Source organism: Topomyia yanbarensis, chromosome 3 (assembly GCF_030247195.1).
Source record: "Topomyia yanbarensis strain Yona2022 chromosome 3, ASM3024719v1, whole genome shotgun sequence".
Lineage (NCBI taxonomy): Eukaryota > Metazoa > Arthropoda > Insecta > Diptera > Culicidae > Topomyia > Topomyia yanbarensis.
In genome coordinates, this window is record NC_080672.1 from 96,449,342 (window position 1) to 96,468,045 (window position 18,704).

At 36.8% G+C, this 18,704-nt stretch overlaps 2 protein-coding genes across 2 annotated transcripts; one reads left to right on the forward strand and one right to left on the reverse strand.

Annotated features, from left to right (window-relative positions):
- Nucleotides 1-252: 252 nt before the first annotated feature.
- Nucleotides 253-1,590, reverse strand: LOC131692475 (beta-1,3-glucan-binding protein-like). The gene is made up of 4 exons (XM_058979538.1): nt 1,456-1,590; nt 1,300-1,394; nt 1,088-1,242; nt 253-1,032 (listed from the first exon to the last, which is right to left on the reverse strand). Exons 1-4 carry the CDS (start codon nt 1,571-1,573, stop codon nt 285-287), a joined length of 1,116 nt encoding a protein of 371 aa, XP_058835521.1. The 5' UTR covers nt 1,574-1,590; the 3' UTR covers nt 253-284.
- An 8,808-nt stretch (nt 1,591-10,398) lies between these two features.
- On the forward strand, nt 10,399-12,028 carry LOC131692671 (beta-1,3-glucan-binding protein-like). Its single transcript, XM_058979836.1, has 4 exons — nt 10,399-10,527; nt 10,588-10,682; nt 10,739-10,893; nt 10,954-12,028. Exons 1-4 carry the CDS (start codon nt 10,410-10,412, stop codon nt 11,699-11,701), a joined length of 1,116 nt encoding a protein of 371 aa, XP_058835819.1. The 5' UTR covers nt 10,399-10,409; the 3' UTR covers nt 11,702-12,028.
- Nucleotides 12,029-18,704: the final 6,676 nt, after the last annotated feature.

Here is an 18,704-nt window from a genome sequence, read left to right on the forward strand (position 1 = left end):
TCGTTCTTCTGGTCCTCGGAAAAAGTTTTCAAAGTTTAAGCGAGTTCTACACATTACTTTTGTAGGAAATATTAAAATGAGAAAGGCAACGTTACACCACTAAATTAAAACTATAAACGGAATAAACGGGTTGTCAATTTCCGATCACTATGTAGCGGAGCCGACGCTGAACTGATTATCAATTGGATAAACACCAAGTTCATTTTGGCAGACGGATGGAAATTTTTTGATTGAATCAAAACCTTGATCAGCTTATTTTCAGTAGTTTCTATTTAATCTGTCATTTACAAAGCCCAAACACGCACATAATCTATCTCCATGGCCGCTTCTTCGCCCCAAGTACTATACCAATCTCCTCGAGCATTCCAGAAACTGGTCATCGCTGTAGACTGTCCGTAGTACCATGGTTTCGGGTGTGGATTCCAGGCACCATCTGGGAAGTAGTTTCCGCCAACTGCGACGTTCATTAGAAGGTGGAACTCCTGATCGAAGGGTGCCATGAGTTGACCTTCCGGCCATGGATTATAACTGAATCCTCCCAGTCTCCAGAAGCCTTCATACGGAGTGATGGTATGATAAACTTGATCGTTGATCGCGAACTGAATTACTTGTTCCGTCCAAATTAGCTGATAGTTGTAGAAGAAGGAATATAAACCATCCCGATGGTCGGAATTGCACAAATAGTGACGATAATCCCAGGCGGGTCCAAAGTGCAAACAAGCCGAAGCCTGCCGTATGCCAATGTGTTCATCGTTCAGCCAGAGTTCCCGATTGCCACGGGCTTCCATAACGTCAATTTCGCCCGATCTAGGCCAGGTACCGTAGACGTCATATTTCGGCATCATCCATAATGCTGGCCAAATCCAATCACCGGCTGGCAGTTTAGCACGAATCTCCAACCTTCCGTATTTAAATCCGAACGAGTTGTGCGTTCTAAGACGCGCGCTTCGAATCGGGTTTAAAATGTATTCGGGACTACCCTGGCGGTAGCATCCTTGAATTTGCTCTGCCCAGTCCGGGGCGTCAGTGCACCTGGAATGGATGGAAATATTACCTTTGCACTTGAATTGTGCACAAACAACATTACCTGTTGAAATCGTCTGTATCCCATAGATTGATCGTACCAGATGTTAGAAAATCTTCTCCAAATTCTTCCGCTGTAAGCGTAGGCCTCAAAACAAGATGTCCGTCCTTTATATAAGAGTTACGACCGCTTCCGGAGTACCATTGGAACTCATTGTTCTGAATTTAAAAATAAATGAGAACACATGTTTGACTCAAAGCCACACTAATACTCACGCCTCCTCCACCAACGGTATTTTCGTGCTCCCACACAGATCTATCGAGCGTATCAAAGTTGTCCTCGAAAATCAACTGACCTGAACAGTAAGGCCCTAAAACGAATGACATAACCGTCAATTATCGTCGAAATCAATATGAAAACAATTAACTCACCCCCGGGAGCCTTCCACCCGGATGCCGTCGTTGGGGATGGATTACACTGTCCCCAGCAGACTGTAGCAGCGTTCAACAAGAGTAGCCCGGCGGCTACTGCAGCAACGTAATTTACCATCTTCGAACTGCGCCTGGTGTATTTATTAGCGCAATCGGTGTTTTATACCTAAGAGCTATCTTATCGCGTTCGAGACGCGGATAACAATACGTGAATATGTGATAGGTCAAGTCATTGAGGAGATTCTCCCACGAAGATTTCACGTATCATGCGCTGGCTTCGTGAACTGTCAGCCTAAGTAGCTAATTTTATTTTTCACTATTTGGATGATTAGATAATCGACGGCTCGGAATAAAATGCGTAGTATTTGTTTGCATTGGCTATTTTATTAATTAATTGATTGAATACATTGGAGCGGGACTCCCAAACAAAAAAATCTTATCTGTCTGCTGGCTTCTGTTTTCTCTTTGACTCTTTGACTCTTTTGAATTTTGGAGCTCATTTGAATTTTGGAACTCATTTGAATTTTGGAACTCATTTGAAGTTTGGAACTCATTTTAATTTTGGAACTCATTTGAAATTTGGAACTTATTTGAATTTTGAAACTCATTTGAATTTTGAAACTCATTTGAATTTTGAAACTCATTTGAATTTAGAAACTCATTTGAATTTTGAAACTCATTTGAATTTTGGAACCCATTTGAATTTTGGAACTCATTTGAATTTTGGTAATCATTTGAATTTTAGAACTAATTCGAATTTTGGAACTCATTTGAATTTTGGAACTCATTAGAATTTTGGAACTCATTAAAATTTTGGAACTCATTTGAATTTTGGAACTCATTTGAGTTTTGAAAGTCATTTGAATTTTGAAACTCATTTGAATTTTAGAACTCATTTGAGTTTTGGAACTCATTTGAGTTTTTGAACTTATTTGAAATTTTAAACTCATTTCAATTTTGGAACTCATTTGATTTTGAAACTCATTTGAATTTTGAACCGCATTTGAATTTTGGAACTCATTTTATTTTTGGAACTCATGTTACTTTTGGAACTCATTTTAATTTTGGAACTCGTTTGAATTTTGTAACTCATTTGAATTTTGGAAATCATTTGAAATTGGAAAATCATTTGGAATTAGGAACTCATTTAAATTTTGGAACTCATTTGAAGTTTGGAGCTCATTTTAATTTTGTAACCCATTCGAATTTTGGAACTCATTTCAATTTTGGAACTCATTTTTTTTTTGGTACTCATTTGAATTTTGGAACTCATTTGAGTTTTGAAAGTCATTTGAATTTTGAAACTCATTTGAATTTTAGAACTCATTTGAGTTTTGGAACTCATTTGAATTTTGAATCGCATTTGAATTTTGGAACTCATTTTAATTTTGGAACTCATGTTACTTTTGGAACTCATTTTAATTTTGGAACTCGTTTGAATTTTGTAACTCATTTGAATTTTGGAAATCATTTGAAATTGGAAAATCATTTGGAATTAGGAACTCATTTAAATTTTGGAACTCATTTGAAGTTTGGAGCTCATTTTAATTTTGTAACCCATTCGAATTTTGGAACTCATTTCAATTTTGGAACTCATTTTTTTTTTGGTACTCATTTGAATTTTGGAACTCATTTGAGTTTTGAAAGTCATTTGAATTTTGAAACTCATTTGAATTTTAGAACTCATTTGAGTTTTGGAACTCATTTGAATTTTGAATCGCATTTGAATTTTGGAACTCATTTTAATTTTGGAACTCATGTTACTTTTGGAACTCATTTTAATTTTGGAACTCGTTTGAATTTTGTAACTCATTTGAATTTTGGAAATCATTTGAAATTGGAAAATCATTTGGAATTGGGAACTCATTTAAATTTTGGAACTCATTTGAAGTTTGGAGCTCATTTTAATTTTGTAACCCATTCGAATTTTGGAACTCATTTAAATTTTGGAACTCATTTGAACTTTGGAACTCATTTGGATTTTGGAACTTACTGGAATTTGGCTCTCTTTTTGCCCTTTTAAATTTTTTCACGCTATGCACTTTGTTACTTTTTTCTCTCTTGGTTCTTTTCACATTCTTTTCATTCTATTGACTCTTTTTGTTCGTTTTTTTCACTCTTTTTACTCTACGTTTTTGTCACTTTTTCACTCCTTTCATTCTGTACGTTTAATTCATTCCTTTCACTTATTTCACTCTTTTTACTCCTTTCACTCATTAAACTCTTTCGAAAATTTTGGCAATATAAATTCTTTAGAATATTTCGATTTTTTGGACATTTTTGACTATCTTCAATCATGTAGTCTTTTTACTCTTTTTGCTCGTTTGACTTTTTACTTTTGTCACACTATTCACTCTTTAAATTTTGACAGTTTTACTAGCTTTGTTAGCTGGCGGAAGGTTACAGAACACCCTGAAGCTTATATTTGGTTTTCTCGTGCAATGAAAATTACAAAAGCTAGAGCTTGCATATCTTCAGCAAATTTGTTTAAAATGTGTTTCTCTACAACTTCTACATCGAACACTATCTTGGGTGTGTGTGATTACGGCGGAACTGAGTTGCATACGACTAGTATGGGAGGTTAATCTTTTGCCTTGGTGGATTAGCGTTGAGACTGCGCTAGTGTTTAGTGACATCGTCGATCGGAGAAATTACCACTAGAAAAGTTTCACGATATTGAAAATCGAATTCCTTCATGTGTAGCAAAAGTATTGATTGTGGAAGAATAGTGAAGAAAATAACATGATAATGTGTGTGCACTACTAATGGCGTTTTCGTTTTTTCTTGGTGCTACACCGGTGTAGTGCAAAGAAAGAGATAGACTGATTACACCCAAGTTTGAATGAGTGTAGCACCGACTACACCGGTGTAGTGCACTGTCAAAAACGAATATGCCATAAATTCTGTTTGGTGTAAATACCACTACAACTACAAGGCATATGTGTTGTCATGGGAATGGCATTGTGTGTCGTGCTATGGCATCGTTCATGTATTCGGGTGAGAAATTTCCAATAGGATTTTTATATAATGCCAAATATATCTCGACAAACATATGATTGCGGGCCGACTGTCGGAATTCACTTTGAATGGGAATTCCGGACGAGCCGCTGCTCGCTAATCGCAGATATTAAAAGTAAACAAAAGAGAAAAGTTTTCTCTTTCATAAACTGATGGGAACTGTATTCAAGCAATAATATGCTTGTTTCGTTTTTGGATCGGAGTCGCTCTGGGTTCGCTCGGAGCTGTCATTTTTATACGGATTTTGTAAATATTAGAACAGACCTAGAGCGACTCCTGTCTGGAAACGGGATCGGCAATGGTTTCTCCGGGGTTCCCCTTCGGGGGGAGTTTTGGCGGATGGCTTTTACGTAGTTTGTCGAGATATGATTTAATTAGTTCAGTGCGGGTAGGACAGGTTTCAACAAAATCTAATGCGTCAAGGCACCGTCACGCGCACAACCTCGATGGAATATACACTGGAGTTCAATTTGTTCTGATTGAGATAATTATTATGGGCATAATTTCGATGCTTATTATTAACGTTTTTAATTTATAGCTCTTCAGTATCGGTCATAGATCGAGGACCCATATTCTGTACAGCGCTGCAGCGATGGCTTCTCATCTGGCGCTGTTAAACGCGTATGGGTATACATGTATATGTGCAAATATGTGTGTGTGCAGATATATGTGTGTGCAGATATATGTGTGTGAATGTGTGCATGAGTGCGTATGTATGCATGTATACATGCGTCTTTTCATATGTATGTTTACAGGCATGCACACATGTGTGTATATATGTGCATACACTGGATATTTGAAAGTAGATCGCGATCGGTGGTCCGACGAAACTTTGCCTTAGAGGTTGGAGGTAGGTTCAGCCCGCGGTGGCTATGACTCGATATGAGGATAGACTAAGTTGTGGTTTTATTTGAAAGTGCACATTAAAAATACTCTTGACTTGTGTTCCTACTACCCAATTCTCAAACGAATATTTATATCAGACTAGCTCGCGCTTTTAGCAATACTCCTACGGCCGGCTGTTTGGAGTTCAAATTGCTGTAGTTTAGGGAAAAACTAAATCACTCTTGATGGCCGGCTATCCAGAGTTTAAATACAAGAAAAATCATAACTAAATATCTTTTTGCTCTGAGTATACGTGTACTCGGAGATTAACCATCCCACCGCATAAAACATTTTCATTTTGTGGTCGCATTGCCTGCTTGTGGCGAATCCTAGACCTGTACCTGTCCTTCAATCCAACTCCGTAATATCTATGGAAGCGTCGCTGAGTCGGGGGCCTTCCTTAAGTAGGTATTACATCAACATTTCCTACCCTATCCTAAGTATCGGTGAAGATGGTCGTGGCCGGCAATAACGATTCTCATGCTATTGGTTTACTGAACTCATAAGAGATAAAGTTCATTCCCGATCATTTATCTCACAAGCAAGATGAGTTGAGCTACCTATAGGCAACATGATAATCGTTAGTATGCAATCTACGAATAGCACCGTGCTTCGCAACGCAACGCAACGCAACTATTCACTCTTTAAATTTTTCAACTCCTTACATCCTTTAACACTTTTTACTCCTCTACTTTTTCACTCTTTTTACTATTTTCGCTCTTTTCGTCCTTTTCGCTATTTTCATTCTGTTCACTTTTTCAAGCCCATTTAGTCTTTTCACTCTTCTCGCTATTTTATACACTTTTCACTGCTGTCACTCCTTTCACTCTTTTCACTTTTTCACTCTTCACTCTTACCGTTTTTTCACTCATTGCACTCTATTATTTTTTAATTTTTTTTCGCTTCAGCTCTTTTCACTGTTTTTAATCTTTTTACTGTTTTCCATTTTTCACTCTTCTCATACTTTTCACTTCTTTTACCCTCTCATTTTTATCTCTCTTTTCAATCTATTCACCATTTTGACTTTTTTACATTTTTCAATCTTTTCGCTCTTCTTACTCTAGTTTTTATTTTCACTTTTTTCCCTCTTTTGACACTCTCAACACTTTCTACTCTCTTGACTAATTTCACTCTTTCAACTGTTTTGAATCTTTTAACAATTTTGTCTCTTTAGATTCAAGAGCAAAAAGAACAAAAAAGTCTTTGTTCTTTTCGCTCTTATCACATTTTTTATTTCTTACAGTATTTTTACTCGTCTCACACTTTTCGCTCTTTTACTCTTACCATCTTTTTAATAATTTTGTTAACTTTTTTCACTCGTTTAACTCTTTTGATTATTTTTTACTCCTCTTACTAATTTTTTCCCTTTTTTCAATTCTCACACTCTTTTCACACTTTTCACTCCATTCACTTTCTTCACTCTGATCATTTCCTTCTTTTCAAACTCTTCACTCTTTGAACCCTTTCCTTTTTCCGCTCTTATCGCTCCTTCTTTATAATTGTCATTCTTTCCATTCTTTTCGCTTTTTCTACTTTTTTACTCTCTTTACACTTTTCACTCCTTTTCCTATTATACTCTTTTCAATCTTTTAACCATTTTGACTTTTTTACCCTTTTACTTTTTTTTAGAGTGAATCTTTTCGCTCTAGTCGCTCATGTCACTCTTTTTCTCTTTTCCCTGTGTTGACACACTTAACTCTTTTGGCTCTTTTCTTGTGTTTTTTTTTTATTATTTTCACTCTATTAACTTTTTTTTAAATCTTTTAACTAGTTTGGCTTTTTGGATTCTCTTGACTCTTTCGCCTCTTCATTTTTTCACTTTACTTTTCACTCTTTGAAATCTTTTCACTCTTTGCATTCTTTTCGCTCTTTTTGTTCTTTATTCTTTTTGCTTCTTTCCTTATTCCATCTTTTGACTATTTTTATTCTTTATTTCTTGACTGTTTTCACTTGTTTAACTCGTTCGACTCGTTCCACTAATTTAAATCTATTCATTTGCTCTTTTCGCTCTTTTCATTCCGTCCGCAATTTTCACTTACTTCCCTCGTTTCACACTTTCAACATGGAGACTTGATTTTAACTCCTTTCATTTGTTACTTGTTACTTGTTACTTGTTACTTGTTACTTGTTACTTGTTACTTGTTACTTGTTACTTGTTACTTGTTACTTGTTACTTGTTACTTGTTACTTGTTACTTGTTACTTGTTACTTGTTACTTGTTACTTGTTACTTGTTACTTGTTACTTGTTACTTGTTACTTGTTACTTGTTACTTGTTACTTGTTACTTGTTACTTGTTACTTGTTACTTGTTACTTGTTACTTGTTACTTGTTACTTGTTACTTGTTACTTGTTACTTGTTACTTGTTACTTGTTACTTGTTACTTGTTACTTGTTACTTGTTACTTGTTACTTGTTACTTGTTACTTGTTACTTGTTACTTGTTACTTGTTACTTGTTACTTGTTACTTGTTACTTGTTACTTGTTACTTGTTACTTGTTACTTGTTACTTGTTACTTGTTACTTGTTACTTGTTACTTGTTACTTGTTACTTGTTACTTGTTACTTGTTACTTGTTACTTGTTACTTGTTACTTGTTACTTGTTACTTGTTACTTGTTACTTGTTACTTGTTACTTGTTACTTGTTACTTGTTACTTGTTACTTGTTACTTGTTACTTGTTACTTGTTACTTGTTACTTGTTACTTGTTACTTGTTACTTGTTACTTGTTACTTGTTACTTGTTACTTGTTACTTGTTACTTGTTACTTGTTACTTGTTACTTGTTACTTGTTACTTGTTACTTGTTACTTGTTACTTGTTACTTGTTACTTGTTACTTGTTACTTGTTACTTGTTACTTGTTACTTGTTACTTGTTACTTGTTACTTGTTACTTGTTACTTGTTACTTGTTACTTGTTACTTGTTACTTGTTACTTGTTACTTGTTACTTGTTACTTGTTACTTGTTACTTGTTACTTGTTACTTGTTACTTGTTACTTGTTACTTGTTACTTGTTACTTGTTACTTGTTACTTGTTACTTGTTACTTGTTACTTGTTACTTGTTACTTGTTACTTGTTACTTGTTACTTGTTACTTGTTACTTGTTACTTGTTACTTGTTACTTGTTACTTGTTACTTGTTACTTGTTACTTGTTACTTGTTACTTGTTACTTGTTACTTGTTACTTGTTACTTGTTACTTGTTACTTGTTACTTGTTACTTGTTATTTGTTACTTGTTACTTGTTACTTGTTACTTGTTACTTGTTACTTGTTACTTGTTACTTGTTACTTGTTACTTGTTACTTGTTACTTGTTACTTGTTACTTGTTACTTGTTACTTGTTGCTTGTTACTTGTTGCTTGTTACTTGTTGCTTGTTACTTGTTACTTGTTACTTGTTACTTGTTACTTGTTGCTTGTTACTTGTTACTTGTTACTTGTTACTTGTTACTTGTTACTTGTTACTTGTTACTTGTTACTTGTTACTTGTTACTTGTTACTTGTATCTTGTTGCTTGTTACTTGTTACTTGTTACTTGTTACTTGTTACTTGTTACTTGTTACTTGTTACAGCATTATTAAATGTCTATATGCACACCATTTTTGCTACACATAGCATCCCACAAGGAAGTCAGCTCGGACCAGTGTTTTCCTTCGTCGATATCAAATCCATCACTATTAGTTGAAAAATCTTCGTGTCATCAACGAAGAAATTACGGTGTGCTCCGCCTTTCTTTCCCGGACAATACTAAGTTTTCCCGACTGAAACGGGATTCAATCGATACCGAATTTTTGGAAAAACTGCGGCAGGGAAGTTATTTAATTTGGCGAAATTCTCACGCCCATAAAGTTGAGTTCTGAGAGACCAAAATCCCACAGACGAGTTGGTGAGTAATCTGTCAATTGATAGTCATAAAATCAGCTTTCAACTACCTATTAAAAGTAGTGAAATAATTCAATATTTACAGCTTCGGCGAACACTTCAGAACGCGTCAATATCTGCAGAATTTTTTCGGGGAGTGCGGACATAGCGTAGTTGGTAAATCAATTGCCTTGTACGTAGCTCACCTGGGTTCGATTCCCAACCCCGCACATAGTGTTTGAGGTTTTACTAAAAGAAATTATCTAACGTGAGTAAAAAGGAGAATAACTTTAAGGTTAAAACCTTTATAAACTAAATGAATTTTTTTTCGGAAATATTCGTTCTTATTAATATTATTTTCGATTACACATCACGTGCAGTAGACTCTTCATACTAAAAACAGTAGTGGGCAAAGAATGCATGCTGCAACTTAACATTCGTATGTTGATAACGTAGTCTGGATGACTGGTGGTCATTGTTTACCGATAATGAATAATGGATAAATACAGGCAAAAAGTGTCATAAACATACGACCTCTCTTAGCAATTCCTGATTAAAACACTTCTTGTCTAATATACATTCTATTGCGACATGAGTGCTAAGTAACATGTAGAAATCCAAGCGTAAATAGGGTATATTGCTTCTTCGCAACAGGAACAGGTCAGCTCCGGGGCTCCCCAGAACTCGTTTTAAATTTTTGTAAACCCATCGTTTTTTAACTTATTAAACAGTCGCTTAGTGAAATGTCATACTAAACGTTCTTAAGATAAAGAATCCCGTTTAGAACCAACACTATATATGATAATAACTTCACATTCAAAATCTGATTTTAGTATTTCGACTACGGCTTGTATCTAGCCTTCTAGGAGCACTGAAGACTATAAGTCGTAGTCGAAATACCACTTTTTTAGACAGTGAAATTATTTTTGTTGTATTTATTTTTCGCTAAGAGATCTCTAATTAATGCATATTCGAGTCGAATGGCGTAATCGTATTCCCACTTAAATCCAGAATCCTCAATAAACATCACATGGATATCTTTGCGGGGAACTCCATTCGAACACGACACGACTTGCTGATCAAACCAATCCAAAGCATCGCATTCTAATTATCCTTGCGAAAGCAACGATAAGATATAACCGGCATATAAAAGAGCAACTGCAGTGTCTGAAACCATAATACGGCTATGGCTAACTACGTAGTCACACTCTCGATAGTACTGCTGCTGTTACACGCAGTTACAGTTTGCTTCGGACAGTGCAATCCTTCCCCAACTACGGCAACGGGATGGAAGGCTCCTCAAGGTAAGGAAACGTGAAAACTATTGCGACTTACTATCGAGAAATATTACATTTCGTCAACAGGGCCGTACTGCTCTGGACAGTTGATATTCGAGGACAACTTTGATTATCTCGACAGATCTGTTTGGGAGCATGAGAACTCACTCGGTGGTGGAGGGGTAAGTAAAAAACGAGACTTTCAGTCAGAATTGTGTTTAGAATTGCCCATTTTCAGAACAACGAGTTCCAATGGTACTCCGGAAGTGGTCGAAACTCGTATATCAAGGATGGGCACCTTGTTCTGAGACCTACACTTACCTCCGAAGAATTTGGTGAAGAATTCCTTTCCACTGGAACGATCAACCTTTGGGAGACGGATGACTTCAATAGGTAGCATACACTTCACAAATTTTTACACAAAAATTAATCTGGTTTAATTTTTTTAAACAGATGTACTGACGAAGGTGAATGGGCTGAACAGATTCGAGGATGCTACCGCCAGGGTAGTCCCGAGTACATTCTGAACCCGATTCGAAGCGCGCGTCTTCGTACGCACAATTCATTCGGGTTTAAGTTCGGTAGACTGGAGATTCGTGCTAGACTCCCGGTCGGAGATTGGATATGGCCAGCACTGTGGATGATGCCAAAGGATGACTACTACGGATACTGGCCCAGGTCTGGCGAAATAGACATAATGGAATCGCGCGGTAATCGGGATTTGTGGCACTATGGCGAGCATATTGGAGTGAACAAAGTGTCGTCGTGTTTGCATTTTGGCGACAGTCCCGATTACCGTAGCCAGTTGTGCAACTCCGATCACCGGGACGGTCTCTACGCCTTCTTCCACAACTATCAGCTTATTTGGACGGAAAATGTCATTCAGTTCGCGATTAACGACCAGGTCTATCACACTATCACTCCGTATGAAGGATTCTGGCGCCTTGGGGGGCTCAGTTTCAATCCATGGCCGGAGGGTACTCTAATGGCACCCTTCGATAAGGAGTTCCATCTTTTGCTGAATGTCGCGGTTGGCGGAGACTACTTCCCGGATGGTGCATCGAATCCTCACCCGAAACCTTGGTACCTCGGACAGTCGACGGCTATGACCAGTTTCTGGAATGCTCGAGCGGATTGGTACAGCACCTGGGGTGAAGAGGCGGCCATGGAGATTGACCATGTTCGAGTTTGGGCTTTGTAAAAAGCGTTTGCGTCGTAGTAAAAGTTGATGCACGGGAAGATATCGTATTCAGATTACAGATAAGAAAGTGGGTAATTGTTATAATGTGATGAATCAAGTATCTCCCGGTAGTCGCGTGAACATGATGAGAGCATGCCTCTCTGGAATGTAAGAAAAATCGTCGAAGAACACAAGTCGCTGCTCGTTCAGCTAGCCAACAACTACTCCCGGAGATTCAAGAGATATAATTTATCACTATTCTGATCTTTTGTGGTAAAATTTAGATTTTTGACAACTGTTAAACGAGTTCTATAATATCAACAAAAATAAAGTTTTGTAGTCATAGAAGAGAAGAAGAATTTTTCCTCCAAGTTTTTTCCAATAAATCGGCGCAAAGCATAAAAGTAAGCAAAACGCACAGGGGAAATCGATTTTTTTCAATGACGTATTCAGTGACTGTGACGTTGCATTCGGCAAAACTTTGCCAATGAGCCGCAAGAGAAGGAAATGATAATACGAAAGAACAAACGAAAAAAAATTTAAGGGTTGTGTGCAGGACACGACCACGGCAACATTGAAAATGTAGTGTGCAATATAATTCGCGGCGTCGGTGGTAAAACATGATGATGAGTTATGTTCTATCAACGACCATCATGCGGTAAACTTGGGTGGAAAGCCCAACTCCCACCAGCAGAAGGCAATGGATTCTTCACATTTCCTTTCGATCATGGCCATATGAGCCTGCCTAGTCCTAGTTTGCCGTGTTATGTTTATAACTGATTCGATCTAGAATACCTATCTTTCAATTTCATTGCTTTCGTTTCTCTTACTCTTAAATTTGCCGAAAACAGCCCACAAAATCGATATAATAATCGAAATATAGCACATTTACTCTCTTCACGGATAGGGTCGAACAAAGTATTCATTTTGTTCAGTAGTCGTTGACAACCGGGTTTTTTTTAATCTAAAGTTTTATTTGAAACGGCTCAATGCGTAAGCACAACTAAGCCGTGAGTCTTTTAATTTTTTTTTACAATAAGTAAAAATAAAAAATAAATAAATAAATTCTAAGAATATCGGTCTGCCACATCGTGTTGACGCAGTTTGCTGCTGCGTGTTGAGATCTTTTTCCTTGGCGGTGAAGCCGCTAGGGGTCATTCAGTCTGCCTTCTCTCGCTTTATCGTTCCCGTCCATGTCATCATCGGTACTGCTTTCTTGCTGTTCACGATCAGAGGTTCTTATTTGTTTCTAGTTCTTACGGGTCGCTGTTGTATATCCGTCTTCATCGGTATTTGCTTCTTTATTGGCGATGCTAGTTGTTGGTTTGGAAGCGGTTGTCGTGGTCGTTGTACCTGCATTATTGGTTAATTGGATCGTTGTTTTTGGTTTATCTGAAGGTGTCGGTGGGTTTCCATAGTGGGCTGTATGGTTACAGAATTGGCATGTTGGGGTATGCCCGGGATATGTGATTAGCGTTGTTTGCTTATAGGTTACGCCTTTCCTCGGTGATTTGCAATCGAGAGTCATATAAGAAGGTATTGGTTTAGTCAATCGCATCCTCACAATACGAATGCCGTTGGGAATGCCTGTAAAAAAATTCTCCAGGTGTCATTCGTAATAGATTTTACTTCTCCATATTGCGACATGATTCGTTTGATGAAATCTTCTTTCGTGCGCGGGGCCAAATCATGGATACGCACGTCTACCATGTCATTTTCCATATGCACGGGGATCTTATTTCTGGTGTTTAATAAATTCGACCTCGGGTTGCATGTTGTTATTTGCAATGAAGTTTTCGGCCTGTGCTAAGCTAATAAACGTGATCAAAACACGGTTTTTACGTGATGTAGCTGAATGTACGTAACTTCAGCGAGATTAAGCTCCATTTTCACTTTCTAATTGTTCCACTTCCTGAATTGTGGGTCTAACACGAGTTTTATTAAAGTTGATCGAAATCGTGTTATCCCGTAGCACAGGCACTTTCCACTCTATATGAAATGGAAAAAAACAGCTTTATATTTTACGAATACTTCAAACATTTTACATCGTTTGTCATCATATTAAAAGTATGTACAGTTCTCCGCACATACATGAAAGCTAAAAAGAACTACTTAAAGAGTGCGAAACCATGCATAAAATATGCATTTATTAAAAAAAAAATTATCGCGTATTTAAACAATTGCTTTGAAACCCACTTTTGTTGAGTCAATAAGGTTCAACTTCGAGTTAAATTACAATATATTTTTTCGTTTTGTTTAAATGACATAAAATTAGCGAATATTTTAGTCACGCTTCGATTTTCGCTTTACCATTTCGATCAATGCATACCGTTTCAAACAACAGCCAGTACTCAGTCTATTTTCAACCATCAAAGGCATCGGTCATGATACTCAGTGTGCTCCTGCTTCTGTCCAAGCCAGTGCAAAGCGAACGAAAAAAAACAGTTACTTGTGTGCATTATCTGCACAACAAAGGATACCATTATTTTTATTCTTGCATGATCTGTCATGATGACTGAGTCTCATGAAGCAAAAGTGTTTTTCTGGCCTAACACAGTGACCATTGATTGCAGGTCTTTTCACATAAGACCAAGTATTCTTGATGTAGAACATCTGCTGAATGTGAAAATGCAGCTTCGGTTTTCGGAAGTCACCTTCATACAGCTTGAGCACATCAGGCATGCGGTGCTGATAACCTTCAACAAATTCGCCCAGACGAAAAAAAATCAGTTCGCAGAATAACTTAAAACACATGCTTGTTTGTGACAACGCTGAAATCAAGATCCCTATATACATGGATAATGGAAATATTGAAGTTAAATTACATGATTTATCTCCACTTACTTGCAAAGTGGCAATTAAAAGATTCATCTCCAATTTCGGAGCAGTGGAATCTATTACGGAGAACTCATGGAGAAATTACTTCCCAGGTATTTCAAGTGGTGATCAACCCATTCCCTCCTACCTTACCCTGCAGTACAAAACAAAAGGGGGTGATACCATTACACAGTGAACTCTTTGTACATATCAAGGACAAACTAATTTGTGGCTGCAGTTAAGGAAATAATGACAACTGCAAAAGCTTCCAACTTAACAACTAATACCACCAGCGAAGAAGCTACCACCAAAGATGGAGTGTTCACATTCGCGACCCGCAAGGGCAAGAAACCAGGAAGAAATCCGATCGCGTGTATCATGGCAGTAATCAAGATGATGATACGGACGTAAACAACAACGAGAGAGACATAGAGATAACCCCGAAGTTGATGAGAGAAGGAACATCTTCCCGACGCGAAAAAAGATCTCCGCTCACAATAGCAAGATGCGCGCACGGGATCTTATAGGCTCAAAATAAAATGTATTGTGATTTAGATTTTTTACATACTGTAAATATATAAAAGACCCATGGCTCCTCTAAGCAAAAGCATTGAGCCGTATCAAATAAACGAATTAAAATTTAAAAAAAACAGCCAGTACGGTGCCAGGGTCCATGTATAAATGATGTAGAGGGGTGTAGCAAATATTGTGTCAAAATGCTACGAGGGGAAGGGAGGGGTCTAAATTAGCCGAAATAAAGCTACGTCATTTGTGTACGGCCCCAATGGGTAGGGTTACGATATGGGTCGAGCTAACTAGGGCTCAACATTTTCGATACGCACAAATTTTAATCTTTTATGCGGAACGAGTACCTAAATAAATCGAAATGAGCAAGAGAGTGTACCGGTGTAAATACAAGGTTTCAAGGTGTTCCACGAAGCTCAGAACATTCGGCTTTCCAAATTTGAGAACCGTCGACTTGTTTTTTGTCAGTTTAAATACTCTAGTGTCGCAAAAAGCAACGCGGTACTAGATTCATCGCAATGACATGCTGACTAGCACTGACACTGAGTGGCGTAACTTTCCAATTGTGGTGTGCAAAGCAGTACACAGCGCACTGCATAATTTAAATATATCTCTCGGCTACTGCTATCGTATCCGCTACGACGTTCGACCAGAGAATGAGCTCGCCCGAGCAATGCTGAAAGTTATATATCCGAGGATGACGTCATCGGCAAAGTCAATACAGCCAATCAGAGCTATGGAAAGGAGACATTACGAACACTTGGCCGCTAGATGCCTAGACCTGTCGTCGTCCCCACCCCCAGCAGAAGCTGTGATCAAATGCAGCACTCATCGCAGCGCATTGCCAACATGCCTGATTGCTACTGCTGTTCTTTATGGCCCAACGTTCAACGAGAGAATGAACTCGCTCGAGGAATGGTATTCTTTAAATAATCGAGGATGACGTTAATCATAGAACCAGGGCCGCCGAGAGGGGGAGGGACCGGGGTGTTTCCCCCCGGGCCCGGAGTTCTGGAGTGGGCCCGGATTTTTACCAAAAACTAAAATTTTGATAAATACTCGACAAAAAATTATTTGAGAATGCAATTAAAAATTCAATGTCTTGTGTATGAGGTAACAAGAATAGCGAAAATTCTAAACTACTGCATATTTCTTATCAACTATGTTTATACCAACCTAACCAACCGCACACAGGAATAGAGATTTTTTATAGGAAAATTCCTAACCTGAATGAAGAAGCGAATGACCTTAAGGTTAAAATTTAAATCGAAACAAAAATATGATCAGACTTGTAAGGGTTAAATAATTAAATGGTTTGATTAGAAGTCATGAGGTTGTCTTCAAATTTCGCAAATATGAAATCGATTTTTTTGATCTATTGAATTTCCAACCTTGGAAAGCGAATTATTGAAAGAAAAAACCCTGCTTAGGGTTGCTACATCGGTTTTTGGAGGCAAATTTCGTGTCTTCGTTCAGGTAAAACTGAATTTAATTTTGCATTGCCCTTTTCTTTACCAGAAAACGTCCAGCACCCAGTCCTCATAAACATCATCCTTGGGTTGCAGGCCCTAATTGTTAAGGAGGGCCCCTCTTGTCGTTGTCAAATATTATTTTAAAGTGCCATTTGGGTTTACTTCATCCTTCGCCTCAATGGATTAATGTTCCTCACAAAGATTCTCGAAAGAAACTGAAGTGTGATTTCACACCCCGTGTTTGTTTGCTGTGGAGCAGAGCATAGCTCGCTCGGGTTATCCTTCACAGCGAGAATGGCTGGTGCGTTTAGATTCTTTATGAATATCCGAGGAAGCGAAGTACTTCACCCAACTAAATCAACAAAACTATTAACAAATGCAAAAACATACAACTAAATGTGAACGGCACAGAAAGGTGGAGTGCTTTACCAAAACATTACACTCTACGGTGAATGTGAAGAAAATAAGATATTTTTACTCCTAGTTGCTGCGAGCTACTTAAGAAATAAAACATTGCATATTTATTTGTTTTTAAGTGTTTTATACAATAAAAAGCAATGGAAGCGCTCTAAAATTCTGTCGAGTGATCACTTTAATTCGAAATTCTAATTGATTTCAATGCATACCCATGTGTCTTTTGCTCAGTAAAACTATGCTGGTCAAAGTACCACTAGAGGCGGTAACCCTACCTCTATTTGAGAGCTCAATTGGTCAAATAAGTCATCAAAAACTCTTGATATACCAAAAGAATTCGAAATCAATCCAAAAATTTAAATTTAAAATTTAATAAATATTTGGTTTGCCGTTCATTGTAACAAAATCCATAAAAAATCATATTCAGATACGAGATGATACCGAAACATTTTTATCAAGGGATCGTACTCAAATGACGTAGCTTTTTTCGGCGATTTTCGACTACCAATTCCCCCTTGCAAAGATGCCAGGGATGTAAAAAAATAAATACGTTTTACAATTCTTTCAAATACGGCCTTTTATCAACATTTTCGTTATAACAGCAAATTGCATACACAACAAGCCTCTTTCATGATGAGTATAGTGGTAATAGTTTTGTTTTGAATTTTATATGTTATGGAGCATGAAGAGAAGATTCACAATCCTGGAGCTGCCAATGATTCTAAAATGCACACGTTCATTAAATTACTAAATTGTGTTTGATTGATTTCGAAGAGAAAATTTAACTCTGCTACCAAACCAAATCAACTAGTTAGCAAGATTAGATAACTAATGTAGCAAGTTAAATCCGCATACAAAATCTTTTCGTTTTGCAGGAGTGAGTGTGAGATTTTGAACGTCGCTTCTTGAATGTAACAATTTTATTTTTATTTTTGAACTATTTACTAGAAATCAGTTTCTTGTAAAATATTTTAAGGTGTGCTAACACAACAACACAAACAAAAGAATCCTTTATGTTCTTATAGGATTATGAATGTTTTCGAAACCAGCATAGCGTAAAATCCAACCACAATCCTTATTTGCAATTTGATCCATGTTTCTCATTTTTTCCCATTGTTTATTCCCCCCTTTTTTATTTTGTTAAAATTTCATTGATCTATTTTTAAAGTTGTGGATTGTACTTGTATTTCTACAATTTTAAGATTCTGCTTTTTTATCTATTTCCGTACTTTTATTTTATTTACGTTCCTTACATTTGCTTTATTTTCCATTGCTATCGCTATCACTTACTTTAATTTATAGTTTTTTCTCTGTTATTTCATTTTGTTCGCAATTTTTCGAGAAAATTCTGCTTTCTTTATTTTATTTTTCTTATTGCTTCATATTTTAATACCCTGCTTTTATATTTGTTTCTTTTATCATTCCATCTAGTTTTTAGAATTTGTCTATTTACTACATTTATTCATATCAAAGCCCCTTTTCAATTTCCTTTTTTTAATTTTTTTGCATTTCCAAAAGCAATTTCACTTATTCAAATCAATTCCACTTTGTCTTATTATTTAATTTTTGCCTTTCTCCTATTTTCTTCCTTATTTTCTAGTTTTTAGTTTTATTTTTTCCCATCGTTCATTTAATATAATTTTATTTATTTTTTATACCTTTTTCTTAAGATTTAATTCGTTACTGTTACTTCTTCATTGTTTCCATTTAACCTATTTGAAAGTACTTTTTCTGTTGACCATTTTCCTATACGTTTACATTGAATTTTATTTGTAGTTTCCTAAAAACATTTGATT